Consider the following 19,482-nt stretch of genomic DNA (forward strand, 5'->3'; position numbering starts at 1 on the left):
TTAAAGACCTAAATATAAGATATGACATCATAAAACTCCTAGAAGAGAATACAAGTAAAGCATTCTCAGACATAAATTATAGCAATATTTTCTTAGCTAAATCTCCCAAGGAAAAAGAAATAAAAGCAAAAATAAACAAATTGGACCTAATCAAACTTAAACAATTCTGAACAGCAAAGGACACCATCAGTGAAAGGAAAAGACAATGAAAAGAAAATGGGAGGAGACATTTGCAAATGATGAGGCCCAAAAGGGGTTAATAACCAAAATATGTAAACAGCTCACATAACTCAATATACTTTAAAAAAAGTGCTGATTTAAAAATAGGCAGAAGATCTGAACAGACATTTTTGCAAAAAAAGACATACAGATGACTAACAGGCACATGAAAAGAAGCTCAACACCATTTATTATTAGACAAATGCAAATCAAAACCATAATGAGACGGTCTCCCTGGTGGTTCAGTGGCTAAGGCTCCACGTTCCCAATGGAGGGGGCTCAGGTTTGATCCCTGGTCAGGGAACTAGATCCCACATGCCACAACTAAGAGTTTGCATGCCACGACTAAAGATCCTGCATGCCACAACAAAGACTGAAGATACATGCCATAACTAAGAGCTGGCAGAGTCAAATAAATAAATAAAAATGTTCTAAGAAACACAGTGATATATTGCCTCAGAGCTGTCAGAGTGGCTAATATTAAAAAGTCAATGAATAACAAATGCTGTCAAATATGTGGAAAAAAGGAAATTCCTGTATACTGCTGATTGGAATGTAAACTGGTGCAGCTACTAGTGAAGCCAGTATGGAGTTTCCTCAAAAAACTAAAATGCAATTACCATGTTATCCAGCAAGTCCACTCCTGGGTATATACCGGAAAAAACAAAGGCTCTAATTTGAAAAGATACATGCATCCCAATGTTCATAGCAGTACTCTTTACAAGAGCCAAGATGTGGACACAATCCAATGATTGTCTTAGGAAGATGTGATACACACACACTTGTAAGCCCAGGCGCGCGCGCATGCGCGCGCGCACACACACACACACACACACACACACACACACACACAGTGGAAGGCTACTCAGGCGTAAAAAGAATGACATATTTCCATTTGCAACAACAAGGATAGACCCAGAGATTATTATTAGGCTTCATGAAATAAGTCACACAGAGAAAGACAAATGCTATATGATACCGTTTACATGAGGAATCTAGACTATAAGTGAATACATATACAGAACAATTTATTCACAAATTGCTGAACGTTTTAGTTGTTTCTAATTTTTCACAATTATGAAAATTCTTGTAGAATAAGTTTTGTGTATCCTCCTCAGAATAAAGTCCTAGATGCGGAAGTGTTGAAAAGTGCATGCAACTTTAACTTCTTTAACAGATATTGCTGTAATGCCACTAAGAAAAAGTTATACTATAGTGTATCCTATTTTAGTTCTTATTTGATTCTTTACAAAGACCTTCTAAGATATTTACCTAATATCTCTTGATAGTTGGCAGATCTTGGAGTTGGTTTATAATGCCCTCTGCTTTATCACTAACTATAAATACTTAAATAGTTGAACCAAGGAAAGGGCATTTTTATTTGCTTAAACATGTTAATATATCACCTTGGTGTTACTTTAATAAGACAGTTCTTGTTATCTCCCTTTGGCATGGCAGTTCGCAAAGAACTAGTGGAATATTTTAAAAATTGATCAAACCAGTTTTCTTGGTTTGTCAGGTAGCTAAAGTAAATTAGCATATGTGCTATATTTGCAAACAGGAATATATCAGGAAAAGACTGCTTACTTAAGAAAAGATTGCTTAAATCTATTTAATATGAGATCATCAGCTTTACTGCTCTGTAGAATTTGCACTTGGATAAGTAACAGTGCTCCTGACATTTAAAAGAAATTAAGGTAGAGTTGTCTTCCATGTTAAAAATGAAAGAAAATTAATATTGCATGTTGAATGACATGTTCATTGCTCAATAAATATTTGCTGAATAAATGAGTATCTGAGGACACACAATTTTTAACTAAAAATTATCTATGTACCTTATTGCAAACCTTACAGGTAAGAACCTAGACCTATGTTTATAGTCTATGATGTGCATTTGGCAGCACAAAATGACTAAACCAGACTCACTGGCTCTCAAAAAAGCCCAATCGTATACTAGATTATGTTGTAGGTTCCTCTATCTCTAGGAGAGTAAATTCCCCTGCACTGTAACCTGGATCTCTCTCTCTCTTTTCAACCTACTTCTAGCAAAGCCAAAGAGACTAAATCGTTGAGGACCTATGGACATGACAGAAAGAGGCATATGATTCCACTACTGTCAGTGCAGAATGGTATCTGGGGTTCAAAGTAGAGAAGGACAAGAGTACTTATCTCACCCCAGAAACTGAAACTGTATTCATACCTCTTATGGGAGGTTAATAAAGCTGTCAGAGAAATAAAGAATAAAGCAATCAAAATCACAAAGGGCAGACTAGCGTAATTAAGGCAGCTTTCTGTCCCCTAAGCACCTGAGATTGCACATCTCATTTGGCTTAATAAAGTCATTGTTGGGAAGGACTTGTTTGTGAATTATATAGTAATAACTCTGATTTTAAACACCAATTTCTACCATTTCCTTTATGTTGCTCTGCTTTTATGCATAAAAAGCTGGGGTTGCAATGTCTAAGAAGATTACTAAATACACTCTGATATTATATCAGCATAAGTCAGTTGAGATTAATGAAACAGATTTAATTCAAATATTCCTCCAGCTTTATTAGGCAAAATACTGACGCTGCTGTCACTGTACTTTTCAACTTGCCAATCTTTGTTAGGCCTATGAAGTTGGGTAAGAAATAAACCAAAGGTACTTAATCTGTGCAAAAACATTTCTTTCTAATTACTCAAAGTGCTTCTTACTTGGTAAGGTCTGGTAAACAAGGAATAAATTATTTAATTGGGACTTAAATTCACGTGTTGTTGATAAAACATTGAATGTTAGTGGACTGATTTGAGTAGGTGACATATGTTCATGAGGAGATAGAAACAGACAAGCATCCTAAATGGTAAGCATAGAAAGGAAGTGAATATGTAGCTGAAGCTTATTTCCAACTGTTCCTTTTAAATTAACATTTTTGGTGTAATTATGAAAATAAATGGTAACTTAGAAATTTTCCAAGAATGAAAAAAATTCACCTGTTATCAATCCACTGCTAAGATAACTACTGTAAACACTTCAGGGCAGTGTTTTCCAAACTAACATACCTGCTTACATGAACAACCTGAAGTGCCCTAGTTAAAATGCAGATTCTAGGGCCTCTCTTCTCTACATTTTGGCTCAGTACATACAGGATGGGCCTGGATAATCTAGTTTTAACAAGCAAATCAGACTATTCTTATCATCAGGCAAGTTTAAGAAATACTATTTTCTTTTTTCCCCCAAACTTTAAGCTTTTTATTTTGTATTGAGGTTTAGCCCATTAACAATGCTGTGGCAGTTTTGGGTGAACAGTGAAGGAACTCAGTCATACATATACATGTATCCATACATATACATGTATCCATTCTTTCCCAACCCAAACCCCATCCCATCCAGGCTGGCACATAACATTGAATAGAGTTCCATTTGCTATACAATAGGTCCTTGTTGGTTATCCATTTTAAATACAGCAGTGTGTACATGACCTTCCCAAAGTCCCTAAGTATCCCTTCCCTCCCAGCAACCATAAGTTTTTTAGGAAATACTATTTTCTTAGAGCATATCTTTTCTGTGCACATAAGCAAGCTCTTCTTTTGATTATTTATAAGGCTACGGCTTTTCCAGTGGTCATATATGGATGTGAGAGTTGGACTATAAAGAAAGCTGAGTGCCGAAGAATTGATGCTTTTGAACTGTGGTGTTGGAGAAGACTCTTGAGAGTCCCTTGGACTGCAAGGAGATCCAACCAGTCCATCCTAAAGGAGATCAGTCCTGAGTGTTCAGTGGAGGGACTGATGCTGAAGCTGAAACTCCAATACTTTGGCCACCTGATGCGGAGAGCTGACTTATTTGAAAAGACCTTGATGCTGGGAAAGATTGAAGGCAGGAGGAGAAGGGGACGACAGAGGATGAGATGGTTGGATGGCATCATAAACTCAGTGGACATGGGTTTGTGTGGACTCCGGGAGCTGATGATGGACAGGGAGGCATGGTGTGCTGCAGTTCATGGGGTCGCAAAGAGTCAGACATGACTGAGCAACTGAACTGAACTGAGCTGATTTTCTTCAAGCCTGTTCTGTTTGAGAACTTGGTATAGTTGATATTTCCCAGCTTTTTATCCTTTTACAGAAAGTGAGACACAAGTATCTGTTGGTCCAGAGCAAATGACAGCTTCTTTATTTAAAACTAACTCAGAAGGACTAATCTGGAAAAGGATTTTTCTCTTCTCCACATCCTTCTGAGATGAAGTAGAATAAACAGATTTTACTTTTCAGAATTTCACTGCCCTCTGCATTTGTCTGTTTTTAAGGATTGGGCCCAAGGACACGTCCCATTTTGGAAATACGAAGCAAGATTTGGATTCACTGCTCTTGTGTTGAGTACTCAAAAATAAAACTAAATATGCTTATACCAGCAACACATCTTGTAGCTGTAATTTGAAACGGCTGATTCTAATTTAATTTATTCCTTTTAACCTACAATCTTAGTTTAAGCAAGTAGAGTGTAAAGGAAGGAGATAAAAATATAAAAAACTTCCTGCTTTAGTTTAAAATATTAAGGAGTTAAAACCAAACCTGATTTCACATCCAAAAACAAAAGACAGAACACCTACCAAAAGTTATCTGAGGAGGTGAAACCACCCAACAGGAGTTGCCACCATCACTTAACCCAGCGTAATATTTTTCATGGACTATTTGTGGCAAAAATGCCAATTTTAGGAAATTTTTTATACTATTCTGATTCATCATAATCCCCTTCTGCCATCCCTTTATTTCTTCAATTTGGAGAATAGAAGTCGATGTTAAGTCGACTCAGTCATTCATGCCTTCTCCTTTAGGAGGCTCCATGGATAAATTTCTTTCTGGGGGACCTTTAGACCAGAAAGATTATATTTCTTTTGAATATCCAGTTTGGTTTTTATTGTGCTGAAACTTTAAACCGTGGTGTTGATAACATCCTCTATTTTCTTTGGCTACTAGGAAACTCAAGAGGCAAATTTGCAGCTGAACTCTAATTTCTGAACAGGACTTTATGGTTAATAATAAGTCATTTTGCTTATTACTTTGATACATAGCTTCATTTTATTTTTCTGGCTTTTACATTTTTGTCACCATAATCAGTTCAGTTCAGTTCAGTCACTCAGTTGTGTCCGACTCTTTGTGACCCCATGGACTGCAGCACGCCAGGCTTCTCTGTCCATCACCAACTCCCAGAGTTTATTCAAACCCATGTCCATCGAGTCAGTGATGTTATCCAACCATCTCATCCTCTGTTGTTCCCTTCTCCTCCTGCCTTCAATCTTGTCCAACATCAGGGTCTTTTCAAATGAGTCAGTTCTTTGCATCAGGTGGCCAAAGTAGTGGGAGTTTCAGCTTCAGTAACAGTCCTTCCAATGAATATTCAGGAGTGATTTCCTTTAGGATTGACTGGTTGGATCTCCTTGCAGTCCAAAGGATTCTCAAGAGTCTTCTCCAACATCACAGTTCAAAAGCATCAATTCTTTGGTGCTCAACTTTCTTTATGGTCCACTGAAAAAACCATAGCCTTGATATCCTCATCTAATTACTTTTATTTATGGTATATTCTGTATGTGACCTCAAGCACTTTTTAATGAATTATAAATAAACTATATTATAACATAGTATTAACATAAGTAGAAAGCTAATGACTACAAAAATGATTCATTGCCTATTAAAACCAATAATGAATGATGTTTGAATATTCTATACTGTTAGCTATCATCTTATGAGCTACAAATAATCATCTACTTTATGCACATAAGACTTACTGATAAAGCAATGATACAAAGAAAGCACATTTGATAAATTTAAAAACCCAATTATAAAATCTCAGAGCAATCTCAACTAGAAGAGAACTCTTAACTTTTTAAAAGAAAACTACCAAAAATTTATAGCAAATGTGTATTTAATGGTGAAATTTTAGAAACACTTGCACCAAACTCAGGAACAATACAATGGTGACTACTATGTGCTACAGGTTTTATTCGAGATGTCTTAACCATATCATCTGGACAAGATAACAAATGAAGTATAAAGAAAGGTACAGTGAAGCTATCAGTTGGAGACAATATGGTCTTCTTCTGAATAAACTTAAAATAAGCACTAGAAACTACTGGAACTAAAAAGCTTATCAATGTAACTAGATCTTATAAAAAATCAATAGACTTCTTTCTTAACATAAAATACTAAATCACAAGCTGCAATTTAAAATGTGACAACAGCAACAAAAATTTAATACAGTAGTTAATAAAAATGTTTAAGATCCTCAGACATTATAAAACTTTACTAAAGTATGTAAAGTCTTAATAAATGGAATGGTATACTGGGTTCATTTTATTAGAATTTTCTGATGAACCTTTAACCATTTCCAAAGGGATTTCATTTAGTTTCTATGTAAACAGTTCCAGCCTTATGATAACTCATATAAAACAATGGATAACAGTTTTAAAAGCTCAAAGGATCTATAACCAATTAGTCAGTTGTTTCACATTATTTGAAGGTTTGGATATAATTTAATTTAAACACTTATTTTTTGGAAAATTTCTTACTCTGTACTCTCTACTGGCCAGATCCACTAAAGAATTCTTAAGGCCTGATATACAAGATAAACTTGTACTTCCAAAACTTTTCATCAACTTCCAGGAAATAATTTTTCTATCAACTTTTAGGGATGGATTCTGCTGATAAAAAGCATTACATTCAGGATGACTTATACTGTTCTTGTGCTATATAGACTTTTCTATTTTCTTTATCATCATCTGCATTATACCATTACTTGGTCATAAACACATCTGTTTAGAAGGGAGGCCAAATGTCAGGCAAAATGAAATTAAGAGTAGATCAGTTATGCCACCCATTAGCAGTTCTAGATAAGACAAAAGGAAGAAAGAAGAATGACGAGCAAAACTGAGCAGGAAGAGTTGGAGAAATATACGGAAACATGTTTCATTTAAAACATTTTTGCTCTTCACAATATGGAGCAAACTTATTTAGATATATTTTAATCATGAGATGTGCCAGGCATTGCTGGCTGCCTATTCAATAGTCATCTTCCCCTTCTTCATTACCAATAAAAGCTGACGGTTTTTCAGATACTAAGTGATCAGATGATTTAGGAAATGAAAGACTAGTCTTGATTAGTCTATGCTAATGATGGTAGTTTCATTCATCTTGCCAGTGGTTGGTTTAGGAATAGGCCTGAGAGAGACAATCAACAGTGAAAGAAGTCTGCCATTCTAGGGGAGATTTCTTCCCCTTTCTAAAAGAGGGCCAAAGAAAAGGGCATTCCTTCTTCCTGCTGCTGATATCTAGAAACACAATGAACATCATGAAATGAAGGGAAGATAGTTTAAGAACAGCCAACATGTGAGGATGGCCAGGCAGAAGGATATAATGAAGCTCGAGTCCTGATGATCCCATTAAGCCAATAAATTATCTAACTCAGAAATGCTCCTATCTCCGCACTATTTCTTAAGTGAGAGAATTATTATTTCCTTTCACCACTTAAATCACTTTGAGTTTGGTTTCCATGTTACTTCCAGTAAAAAGACACTTGAACGGATTCTATGCCATGGACAGCAGTACTGGCTAAACAAACACTTATTCTTGGAACAACTTACGATCAACCCCATCTGTAATCTAAACATAAATGGTTTATGCTTTTTCAAAGGGAGGTGTGAGATTCTGAGGTATTTTCACTAACACAAGTGGACAAAGCTATATGATATTTGGAGGTCTGGCCAGAAAAATAATTTCTCTTTTGCTTATATGCAGAAGCAGACTTTTACTCCTGTATGCTTTTGATGTTCATGGCCCTATCAGTTCTATCTTTCTCTGCCTCTAAACAAGAATTTAACAATACTCTTTAGATCAGCCCCTGGCAAAGTCAACCTTGGGGCTGTTTTAGGAAATCAATATGATTTAGACATAATTTTTTTTCCTCTCAATGAAAAGAGAATTTTGAAATTGTCTTTCCTTAACATTGTCCTAAATTCTGAATACGGCCTGACACAGAGTGTGATGGAACTTGCAAATGATTTTCCAATTAATAAAAATGTGATTCCAAAGCTGAGCTTCAAATTCTAGTAGAATCTAAATTAAGTAACATGTATAAATAGTCTCAAAACACTTAAAAGCATAGCTTATAAACACCAACATCACGGTACATCAATCCATGAGTTCAGATACCAAAATTAATGATGGTTTTTTTTCTCTTGATTTATGAAAGTTATTTCAGCACCTTTGTTTCTGTATAACACAAATGCAGACCTTGTTAATAATGTAATCAGCTCTAGGCTCCTTTACCATGGGAGAGAAGCCCTTGTATAAAACTATACTGTAATGGATTAGGTTTGTTTAACTTACTTTATATAGTGCTCAATTCAGTTCCATCAGCATATGGATGCCTAACAAATATTTGATGATGGTGGCCCTGACTGCACAGAAGATATCTTAGTGTTCATAGGAAAATGATAAAATATTCTAAGCTAGTTTAGTAACAAAATTATATAATAACCAGAGAGTGATGCCTTTTCATACCAATGTATACCCCAAATAAAAGAGAAGGTACAAAAATTAACATCCATTATCTAATATTTGCTGAAAATTTATGTAGCATTTCTGTATACTATTTTATTCAATCCTAGACATAATTATCTGGACCAGGTATTGAGATTCCTGTTTTCTAGAATCTAAGATGCCTCTGGTTGTATGATGAGCCAATACTTTATGTGCCAATAAAAAAATTCACCCAATGAAATTATGATACACTTTTTTTAAGATGTAACCTGATTTCAGAGATGGCAAAATGTAAAATAAAAGGCATATCCAAAATAATAATAAAATATGAAACCGATAAGAAAATTCATCCAACTCACACAGTTAGCTGGAAACTGTGGCAAAGACAAGCCGCTGATGACCAAAAGTTAATGGAATTCCTACTGAGAAATGTCTGTCCAGCCAGAAACTACACTTTCCACCTTCCAGAGTTCTGACCAAAAGAATGTGAACCCAACTAGTGATGTCAGTTCCAACCCAAACAGGTAAAGAAGCAAGAGTACGTTCTTCATCCTCTCCCTTATTCTACCTACCATTTATTGATGCCCAGAGTGATCTCCGAAACTACCTGTTGAACATGGCAAAGCTTTTGTTGTCAGCCTGGGTTCCTGAATGACTGTAAGCAAGAAAGTCCTGTCCATACCTCTAAGACACTGTGCCAAACAGGGATGCCATGATTGACCTGAGCCATAAATAAACTTTTATTTTATTAAGCCACTGTAATTCTAGGCTGGTGTTGCCTCAACTAGAATTACTCCAAACAGTACAGTGGCAGAATTAGAATCTGAGTATTAGGTTCCAAAAGCTGGGCTCATTCTGTGACACTATGCAAATATAAGCCCCCAAAACTACCCTTTCCAAAACAAACAAAATCCAAAATAAAAAGAACTGATTCCTTCATTTTAAGCAGGTTTCATCCTTGATTTGAAAAATTAAGACTGAAATCAATAGATTTAAGGATGACATATTTCAGAGAGAAAGCCCAGAGAGGGACAAATTAATAGTTGTGTATTTGTAACAGCACAAATGTGAGAAAAAACAAAAACAGAATGAAGAAGTGATTTGCAAAGTGGGTAAAAGTGACGCACTTGTATACTTTCTTTTTTGTTTTATTTTAGTCTGATGCAGTTTCATAAAGAAGTTTCAGGAAGTTGTTATATATTTAGCAGGCTAAATGGCTTAATATCTTGAGATAAAGATGGGCGCATTACCTGAAAGAGTCTGATGCAAAGGAAAGGTAAAGCCTAACTGGCAATGAATGAAAGGGGAAGGGAGGGAAGAAAGTGGGAGATGTCAAGAGTATGGGTTCGCGATTGAAGACCAGAGTTTGAATTGTAGCTCCACCAGTTCTTACATTAGAGTCCATGACTTGGGCAATCGCTTAATCTCTCTAAGGGCCAATTTTGTTATCCAGAATGATATGAAAATAAAAGGCACTTTGTAGGTTGTTCTGGAAAAGACCCGGATGTTGGGAAAGACTGAAAGCAAAAGGAGAAGAGGGTTGCAGAAGATGAGATGGCTGGGATGGCATCACCAACTCAATGGACATGAATTTGAGCAAACTCCGGAAGACAGTGGCGGACAGGGAAGCCTGGCGTGCTTCCGTCCATGGGGTCTCAAAGAGTCAGACACGACTGAGCGACTGAACCATCACAACAACAACAAGGTTATTCTGAGAATTAAATGAGAACATACGTGCAAAATACACAGACCATCCATGAGTTAGCATACCCTGACACTGGCTGGTTGTTATATACTTGCTGCCATTATTTATCATTAGCTTCCTTTCACATCTAGTTGCAAATAGCCAAGTGTGCTTTTAGTGTAAATCTCTTTTACAGATAGAGAGGGCAATTTCTTGGAATAAAATCTGCCTTTAGCTTAAGAGCCATAGGAAGTTTCTTTTTAAAACTCAAAAAAAATTTTTTTAATGTTTTTTGTTACCATGCCTTGAGGGAATGATGAATAGAGAAAATATGAAGGTATGCCTGTTTTGATATTTCAAACACCAGTTTCATTTCATTGCTTACACAAAAATAGCAGTTTATTATTTTAATTTTACAATATTATAAAGAATAAAAACAAAAGAAAACAGGAAAATAAACTTACTCTTTGTTTTTCATTTGAACCCTTTTTATTGGTCTCTTTTCTACTTTCATCTTCATACACTAGAACAAAGTCAATTCTTCGCTGACCATCATTAAAATAGAGGGAGTCAGGTTTTCCATTAAATTCTTCCTGTGTGGAAAAGAAAAATAAATTTTAATATAGTTTCTTGAAAAGTGTCAGTTCATAAGTGCTTATTTTGTAGCTTTAAAAGGTACATCAGAATGTTTACAGAAAATGAGAAATACATCCTTTACTAGTTACTTGACCAAGAGGGCATTATCAACATGATCTTCGCAATCATGGTCTGCTCTTGCTGAAAGAAAGTCCTTGAATTGAGCACGTTAGCATTATTCTACAAATATATGGGGAAATATCAGCATTGTGAATGTAATACAATTATCCCAGACTTATTCCCACAAGAACAAGAAAAGGAGTTTCAAGTTTGGAAATAAACACAGTAACCAGAGATGCCTATCTGAGGACTAATGCTATTTTAACAAGAGAAAAAAATATCTAAGGCATAGATATTTATGAAACATATATGTTTATGAAAATCTCAGGGCTTCCCTAGTGGCTCATAGGGTAAAGAATCTGCCTGCAATGTGGGAGACTCAGCTTCGATCCCTAAGTTGGGAAGATTCCCTAGAGAAGGGAATGACTCCCCACTCCAGCATCCTTGCCTGGAGAATGTCATGGACAGAGGAGCCTTGCGGGCTATAGTCCATGGGGTACCAAAGAATTGGACACGACTGAGTGAATGCCTGCATCCTACCTATGTCATATTATCTAACCTTTCCATCAATTTTCATGACTTCTTTCTGAACCACATCATTTTATAAAAAGTATCATTTTATAACCTTAAACAAAAGTCAAAAAATGCTTTGACACATACAAAATACATAGCAGTTGTTGGTATTTGTCCCCAAATCCACACAAAATACCCACTCACTCCTAGCAAAAAAACAAATAAAAATCCCAGCAATAAGAACAAATAAATGAGTCTTTAATTTAGAGCTTAAAAGCCTTATGGCATAAAAACAAAGTCAAAATGGCAGAACAGACCTAATACAGCTTAAAACAATCTCTTACCATACGGATTTGGATAGAATTGTTTTTATTTGCTCTAAGGAAAGACTTGAGTTTGCGTTTCTCACATAGCTGGTCAAGATCGTTATGTGAATTTTGCTTTAGAATTGGAATACTTTTAAACTAAGTAATACTTATTAATTTTTCAAGTTTTTTCCATTAAAAATTCATGGGAAGGTGGGACTTTGCAGTCACTTGCTGAAACCACTTAATTATTAAGTGTGATTAATTAATTCTCTGCATTCAGCATCATGAAATAAATCACCTTATTTTACCACCACAACTTTTTCATTTTAGTCACACTTTTGAGACGATGTGTTTTTTTGCCAAATACATACAGCTTGATGGGAAAGCACCCAAGTGCCTCAGTGGTATAGAATTCACCTGCCAAGCAAGAGACCTGGTTCGATCCCTGAGTCGAGAAGATCCCCTGGCGAAAGAAATGGCAACCCACTCCAGTATTCTTGCCTGGAAAATCCCATGGACAAAGGAGCCTGGAGGGCTCCAGTCCATGGGGCTGCAAAGAGTTGGATACAACTTAGCAACTCAACAACAACAACAAATACAACCTGATACTTGTCTTTCTTCTTTCCTACCACAGAGCATCTGAAGATTGTTAACAAGTTTGTGCGGTTCCTTTCATCCAGCAAGATATTTCACCTGCAGAATGCACTCTGGCAATGTAAGCTAACTCACAGCCCTCCACCGAGGTTGCATTTGACCAGGGACCCTCACTATGAACAGTGTGACCTGGCCTGAGACCCTGCCCAGCCAGGGCACTGAGGGACCACGGAAACAGACATAGCAACGTCCACGGCTGAGGCCACTACTCGTCTTTCATTTGCAATTTCAGCTCTTTAAAATCGGTAAGCTTTGAGAGCATTTAAAGTTATACAAGACATAGAAAAGACATAGAAAACATAGTTATACAAGACATAGAAAAGACATAGAAAACAAGATTATGGTCACCAAAGGGGAAAGGGTGGGGGGATAAATTAGGAGTTTAGGATTGACATATATACAGTACTCTATTTAAAACAGATAACCAACAAAGACCTACTATATATTACAGGGAAAAATACTCAGTGTTTTGTAATAACCTATAAGGGAAAGAATCTGAAAAGAATATATATATATTCTTTTATATATATAAATATATATATATATAAAAATATATATATTCTTATATATATATATAAACCCAGGTTTATATATATATATATATATATATAAAACACTGAATCATTGCACTTACACCTGAAACTAACACAACATTGTAAATCAAGTATACTTGAATTAAAAAAATAAATTAAAACTATATTTTTTAAAAGTTGTACAAAAGTGCCAAGGCCTGTCTCTTTTCATTTCAGCAACAGAGTCCTTGAGGCCCCTCTCTTCAATTTCTCTTTCTTTCACTGAAGATGTTACTATTGATGACAACCTGGGCAGTTGCTAGAGGAAAACTGTGTGTGGAGGAAAAAACTATGAGGCCAAGGGGAAGTGGGGTGGGGTGGAATACAGTCACAAAAACCTGGTCATCATTACAGATGTCTGAAATGTGTACAGAAGCAGCTCGTGCTCTGGAGCCCACATTCTGCTGCCTTTCCTTGGTGGCATCCGCAGGGGCTCATTGAAGCCAGGTTATGAACAATGACATATGGAAAGAGAACTATGTCTGCATGGGGCCCCCAGCATTCCTCCCTGCATGGCCCTCGCTCAGCCACATATGCTGGCAGCCTGCTACCAGATAATCCGGTCTGCAGGCATGTCTCTCCTGTGTGATAGAAGACCATGGCCCTTTGTTGCAGGAAAACCCCACTGGCTTGGCAAAAGCTGCCTGTGTGAAATAACTAGGTCAGACTCTGATATGGTATTATTAGAATGCAATGCTGGGGGAAAGGTGCCAACTCTGTACTGCTGTGAAATCCAGGTTTCCCATCTCTTGGCAGAAAACAACTGGGAAGGAGGGAGGGAGGAACAAAACGCTGGGCTGGAAAGCATTCCTAACAAAGAAGAAAACTGTCCCACATCAAAGAGACTGATCTATGAACACATCTGTGCTGTTTGAAAAGAAGCCTGGATTGTTTTAAACTATAAGTTCCACTACAGGTCTGACTCATGCAACAGGTATTAAAATGACAGAAAACTAAAAAACAAAACAACCCTCTTCTAAAGTTTTGAAGTCAAGTTTCAATAAATACTGATCATCTTAAACAACTGATTAATCAGAAATGGATTTTTCTAGTCCTGACTCTCAAAGTCAACTCAAAATTTGAGCTTCCGTTTTTCTCTACCAAGTCAAATGGCACCAAGGTGAAATACAAAAAAAAAAAAAAAAACAACAACCCTGAAACAATCTTTCCAGTTCAGCAGCTTCAGTTTAAAAGCACTTTAACAGATGGTTTAAAATTTATCAGGTCAAATCATCTGAGAGATCAGAGCTTATGTATGGGTATTGACTGCTCTACCAGTTCAGTTCAGTCGCTCAGTCATTTCTGACTCTTTGCAACCCTGTGGTCTGCAGCATGCCAGACTTTCCTGTCCATCACCAACTCCTGGAGCTTGCCCAAACTCATGTCCATCGAGACGGTGATGCCATCCAACTACCTCATTCTCTGTCAGCCCCTTCTCCTCCCACCTTCAATCTTTCCCAGCATCAGGGTCTTTTCTAATGAGTCAGTTCTTCACATCAGATGGCCAAAGTATTGGAGTTTCAGCTTCAGCATCAGACCTTTCAATGAATATTCAGAGTTGGTTCCTTTAGAATTGGTTGGTTTGATCTCCTTGCAATCCAAAGGACTCTCAAGTGTCTTCTCCAACACCACAGTTCAAAAGCATCAACTCTTTGGCACTCAGACTTCTTTATGGTCCAACTCTCACATTCAAACATTACTACTGGAAAAACCATAGCCTTGACTAGACAGACTTTGTCGGCAAAGTAATGTCTCTGCTTTTTAATATGCTGTCTGGGTTGGTCATAGCTTTTCTTCCAAGGAGCAAGATCTTTTAATTTCATAGCTGCAGTCACCATCTGCAGTGATTCTGGAGCCCAAGAAAATAAAGTCTGTCACTGTTTCCCCATCTATTTGCCATGAAGTGATGGGACCAGATGCCATGATCTTCAAGTTTTGAGTGCTGAGTTTTATGCCAACTTTTTCACTCTCCTCTTTCACTTTCATCAAGAGGCTCTTTAGTTCTTCTTCACTTTCTGCCATAAGGATGGTGTCATGTGCATATCTGAGGTTATTGATATTTCTGCCTGCGATCTTGATTCCAGCTTGTGCTTCATCCAGCCCCACATTTTGCATGATGTACTCTGCAAATAAGTTACATAAGCAGGGTGACAATATACAGCCTTGATATACTCCTTTCTCTATTTTGAACCAGTACGTTGTTCCACGTCTGTATCTAACTGTTGCTTCTCCACCAGAAAGCTTATTAATTCTTATGCTCATCAGAATAACTTACTGTTACCCTAAGTGTCTTAGGCAAATGTCTTCAGTGTCAAAAAAGTCAAGTCTCTAGTTGTTGACACTTCTTTTGTCCTAGAAAAATAACAAATAAACTTCTGATTACAGTTTGGTGTCTAAAATATGCTTTATCTGTTCGTAGCCATTGCCTTCTCTGGTCCCAAGGATACTAGATTCCACCAATTTAGCATTCATTTACTCATGTGCAGCAATCTATCCCAAAGCTGTAAAGACTGCAATGGTTAAAAAGACTAGCCATGTTCATTTGTCATTATATCAAAATAAACAAAAACCAACCAGCCAACCATTGCAAAAGAATGACCTGATCACCTCTGTCTTAGGTTGTTGGCACTCTCATTTTACACTTGGGAAGAAGAAAAGACATGCTTGTTGCAAGGGGTGAGCTAAGAAATAAGGTCCTGGCAGAGCAATGTAGGAGAGAAGGGATAAGAAAGGTCGGGTATGATGTACCCAACTGATCTTTTCCAGGTTTCCCCACTCTCAGATGGCTTCTTTCCTCCATTGATTTGCAGGGCATCCCTGGTGGTTCAGATGGTAAAGAATCTGCCTGCAGTGCAGGAGACCCAGGTTTAATCCCCAGGTCGGGAAGACCCCCTGGAGAATGGAATGGCAACCCACTCCAGTATTCTTATCTGGGAAATCCCATGGATGGAGGCGCCTGCCAGGCTACAGTCCACGGGGTCACAAAGAGTCAGGCACAACAGAGCGAATAACACTTTCACTATCACTTTCCTTCAACGGAAGAGCCTTTGGACCCTTTAACCAAATGCTTAACCAAATCAGGATAAAAATATAAGTGGCAAAATTACTCTACCAAAATCCGTGGATTCAACCAAACTCAGGTTAAAACATATTAAAAGAAAATTCCAGAAAGTTCCAAAAAGCAAAGCTTGAATTTGCCATGTGCTAGCAACTCTTCACATGTTATTCAGATTGTATTCACAGCTACTGACAAGGCCTTTACGTTGTACTAAGTATTATAAGTAATCTAGAGATGATTAAAGGACATGGGAGGATGTGCATATGCTATATGCAAATACTATGCCATTTTATATAAGGGACTTGAGCATCCAAAGATTTTGGTATCCACAGGGGTCAAACCAGTCCCCTGTGGATACCAAGGAACAACTGAAATTACTTGGTAGGAAAACTTAAGTAATCTCAGAATCCAGTAAGGCATTGGACTTCTTGAACAGGATGATTTCGGGTACACGAAGGGTCACATGATGCTTACAAGATGCTCAGGTTTATCTTCTGGGTGGAAAAAGAAGGGCTGGGGAAGGAGAGGACTTCGGGAGACAGCTGCCTGGGTGACACTGCTCCATGGCATTTATGCCAGTTAGAGAGGAGCAGCTGATCTCACAAAGTACCCTCCTGGAACCCCTGGCATCAGCACTTGGTGAATCCAGGACTTGCTCCTCAACATGTGTCCAACCTCTCACTTCTCAAGTGTCTTTAAATTAAAAAAGTGAAAGTGTTAGTCACTCAGTTGTGTTTCACTCTTTGCGACTCCATGGACTGTAGCCCACCAGGCTCCTCTGTCCATGGAATTCTCCAGGCAAGAATACTGGAATGGGTTGCCATTCCCTTCTCCAAGGAATCTCCCTGACCCAGGGATTGAACCCAGGTCTCCTGCACTACAGGCAGATTCTTCACCATGTGACCCACTAAATAAGTAAACAAAACGTTTCTGCAAATAAACCCTGCAAAACCCAAATTGGAAGTCCTATTTCACAATAGAGGCATCTACTCCTAGAGTTTAAAATGCAAATGTTAAATGATTTGTCCAAGATCTGGATACAAAGCAATCAGATTGGTATCTTTGCTCAAACTCTTGTTTATGTATAATGATGTTAGAAACTTGCCTTGGACAGCAAGTGATATTATCTGACTGTATCAGATTAAAAAATTCTAGAGAATTTCCACACTGTCTATTCCTGCCCTGATAGGGTTGTCATTTACTATGAAATCAGAGAGTATTTCAGGTTTATTGGGATTAATGGTCTCAACCTTTACAGAGAGCAGGACACAAAAAGCCTTACTGTCTAACAATGATAGTTGAGGAATTACATTATGAAAAATAAACAATATCAAAACACTCACATAATTAAATAGCAACTGATATGTGAATGTGGAAAACACATGTGGCTCTCTATAGTCCTTAAGACTAGCAAAACAAAGTAGTTAGTTAAGTCCAAGAAGAACACAAAAGACAAAAACAAACTTTAATCATAGCAGAAAACTAAAGTGAAAATACAGGATTTTCTATTTTTCAGTAAACCTTGGATCCCTGCCCACAGCAAGTTGTAGGGAAACAAAATTTAGAAGCAAAAGCCTTTATGTAAATATTTAGATCCCATGAAATCTAGAACATAGTGAAAATTTATTTATATGCCATGTAGTTATAAATGGGGTATCAATATATTCTGGTCTTTTCCCTAACTGTAGCAGAGTCCAGGAGGATTCAAGGCATAAGAATTAGTGGAATATTTTCTTTCATTAAACAATTGTGCAAAATTAGTGCAAAGGATAGCAAAGACTTGATTAATTTTTATTCCTTTTATTCAGGCCACCTCCTTGGCCCGAAAGAATACCTGACAGTGAGAAAATGCAAAGTACAAAGCAAAATGCCAAGAACTGCAGGTGTGGAAGGCTGAATGCTGAAGGTGGAAGATCAGTATTGTGAGAAGCCGGGATGGGAGTAATACGTTAGTACCAGGGGTTACTTCCACTTTCACTACCAGGAGTGAGGAGAAGTAAACACATGGATGTACAAGGGAGCCAAAAGGAAGTCAGCCAAGTCAATGGCATGTTACGGGGATTAGTGAACATGTTTTTGATGAGACATTCAGGAATGTGTGGGCTTCCCTAGTGGCTCAGATGGTAAAGAATTCACCTGCGAGGCAGGAGACCTGGGTTTAATTCCTGGGTTGGGAAGATCCCCTATAGAAGAGAATGCCTACCTCTTTCAGTATTCTTGCCTGGAGAATTCCAAGAACAGAGCAGCCTGGCAGGCAAACAGTCTGTGAGTTGCAAATGCGAGTTGGACTTGACTGAGCGACTAACGCTTTCACTTCATTTTTCAAGAATGTGTTGAGGGGAAAGAAGGGCAGTGGAAAAGTTACTCATTCAAGGAGGAGGTCTCTGTGACAACTACAAGTCTGTTAGAGTCCAAGAACTCCCCTTGTTAGTGACTCCATGACAATCAGGGGAAACTCAACTCAGGAGTGACCCAGAATGACATTTGTACAAATTACACCGTCTCCCTCTCCACTCAGTTAAACACACTATCACCTTCTGAAGGCCGGGGGCCAGTTCTTCACCCTGAGTTCTCTGCTGAGTCTTTGCATTTAGCAGGAGCTCGATGTGCTTTTCTCCTAGGAAAAAATACCTTTCTTTTTTTCTGATGATAAAAGTAATATATACTCAATAACAAAAAAATTCTGAAGATACAGAGAAGTATAAAGGAATAAATAAAAGTCATATGTAATCCCATCTCCGAAAGAGGAGCCAAGCTTGTCAATATTTTGGATCTCTCTCACACACATGCACACACACACATGCACATTCACTAAGAGAATACCACACTATACACACTGTTCTAAAAACACCCAAAACAACCATTTTTTTAGCTTGATATAAAGCTCTACACCATCATGTTTAATAGCTGCAATACCATCTAAACAGCTCCTCCACTGAACATGTATAAGTTGCTTCCAATTTGTTGCTTTCATAAACTGCTGCAAGGAGCATCTTTGTACATACGTACCTGTGTACATGTTCAATTACTATTTCCTTAGGTTAAATTCTACAAGCAGATTTTAAGTTTTGGAAGTTTTTTGATATATATGTCGTCAAACCATCATCAAAAATATTTATAAAAATGAACACTTTCACTAGCAGAGTATGAAGTGCCTTTTCCTCACTGGATTTCATTCTTTCTCACTTTTCCCATGATAGTAAAAAAAAAAAAAAAAATTTTTTTTCATTTTCACCTTTTAATTAGAGAGCACTAACATTTTCA

The 19,482-nt window shown here is 37.4% G+C and overlaps 1 protein-coding gene across 2 annotated transcripts in view; it reads right to left on the reverse strand.

Annotated features, from left to right (window-relative positions):
* Positions 1-19,482, reverse strand: part of ANO6 (anoctamin 6) — a 230,399-nt gene that overhangs the window by 80,314 nt on the left and 130,603 nt on the right. For both annotated transcript variants that reach the window (XM_065934572.1, XM_065934571.1), the window contains one exon: positions 10,882-11,010. In XM_065934572.1, the coding sequence (XP_065790644.1) occupies positions 10,882-11,010 (129 nt within the window). The remainder of the gene's footprint in view (positions 1-10,881; positions 11,011-19,482) is intronic.

The sequence above is a fragment of the Muntiacus reevesi genome, chromosome 4 (assembly GCF_963930625.1).
Source record: "Muntiacus reevesi chromosome 4, mMunRee1.1, whole genome shotgun sequence".
Taxonomy (NCBI): domain Eukaryota; kingdom Metazoa; phylum Chordata; class Mammalia; order Artiodactyla; family Cervidae; genus Muntiacus; species Muntiacus reevesi.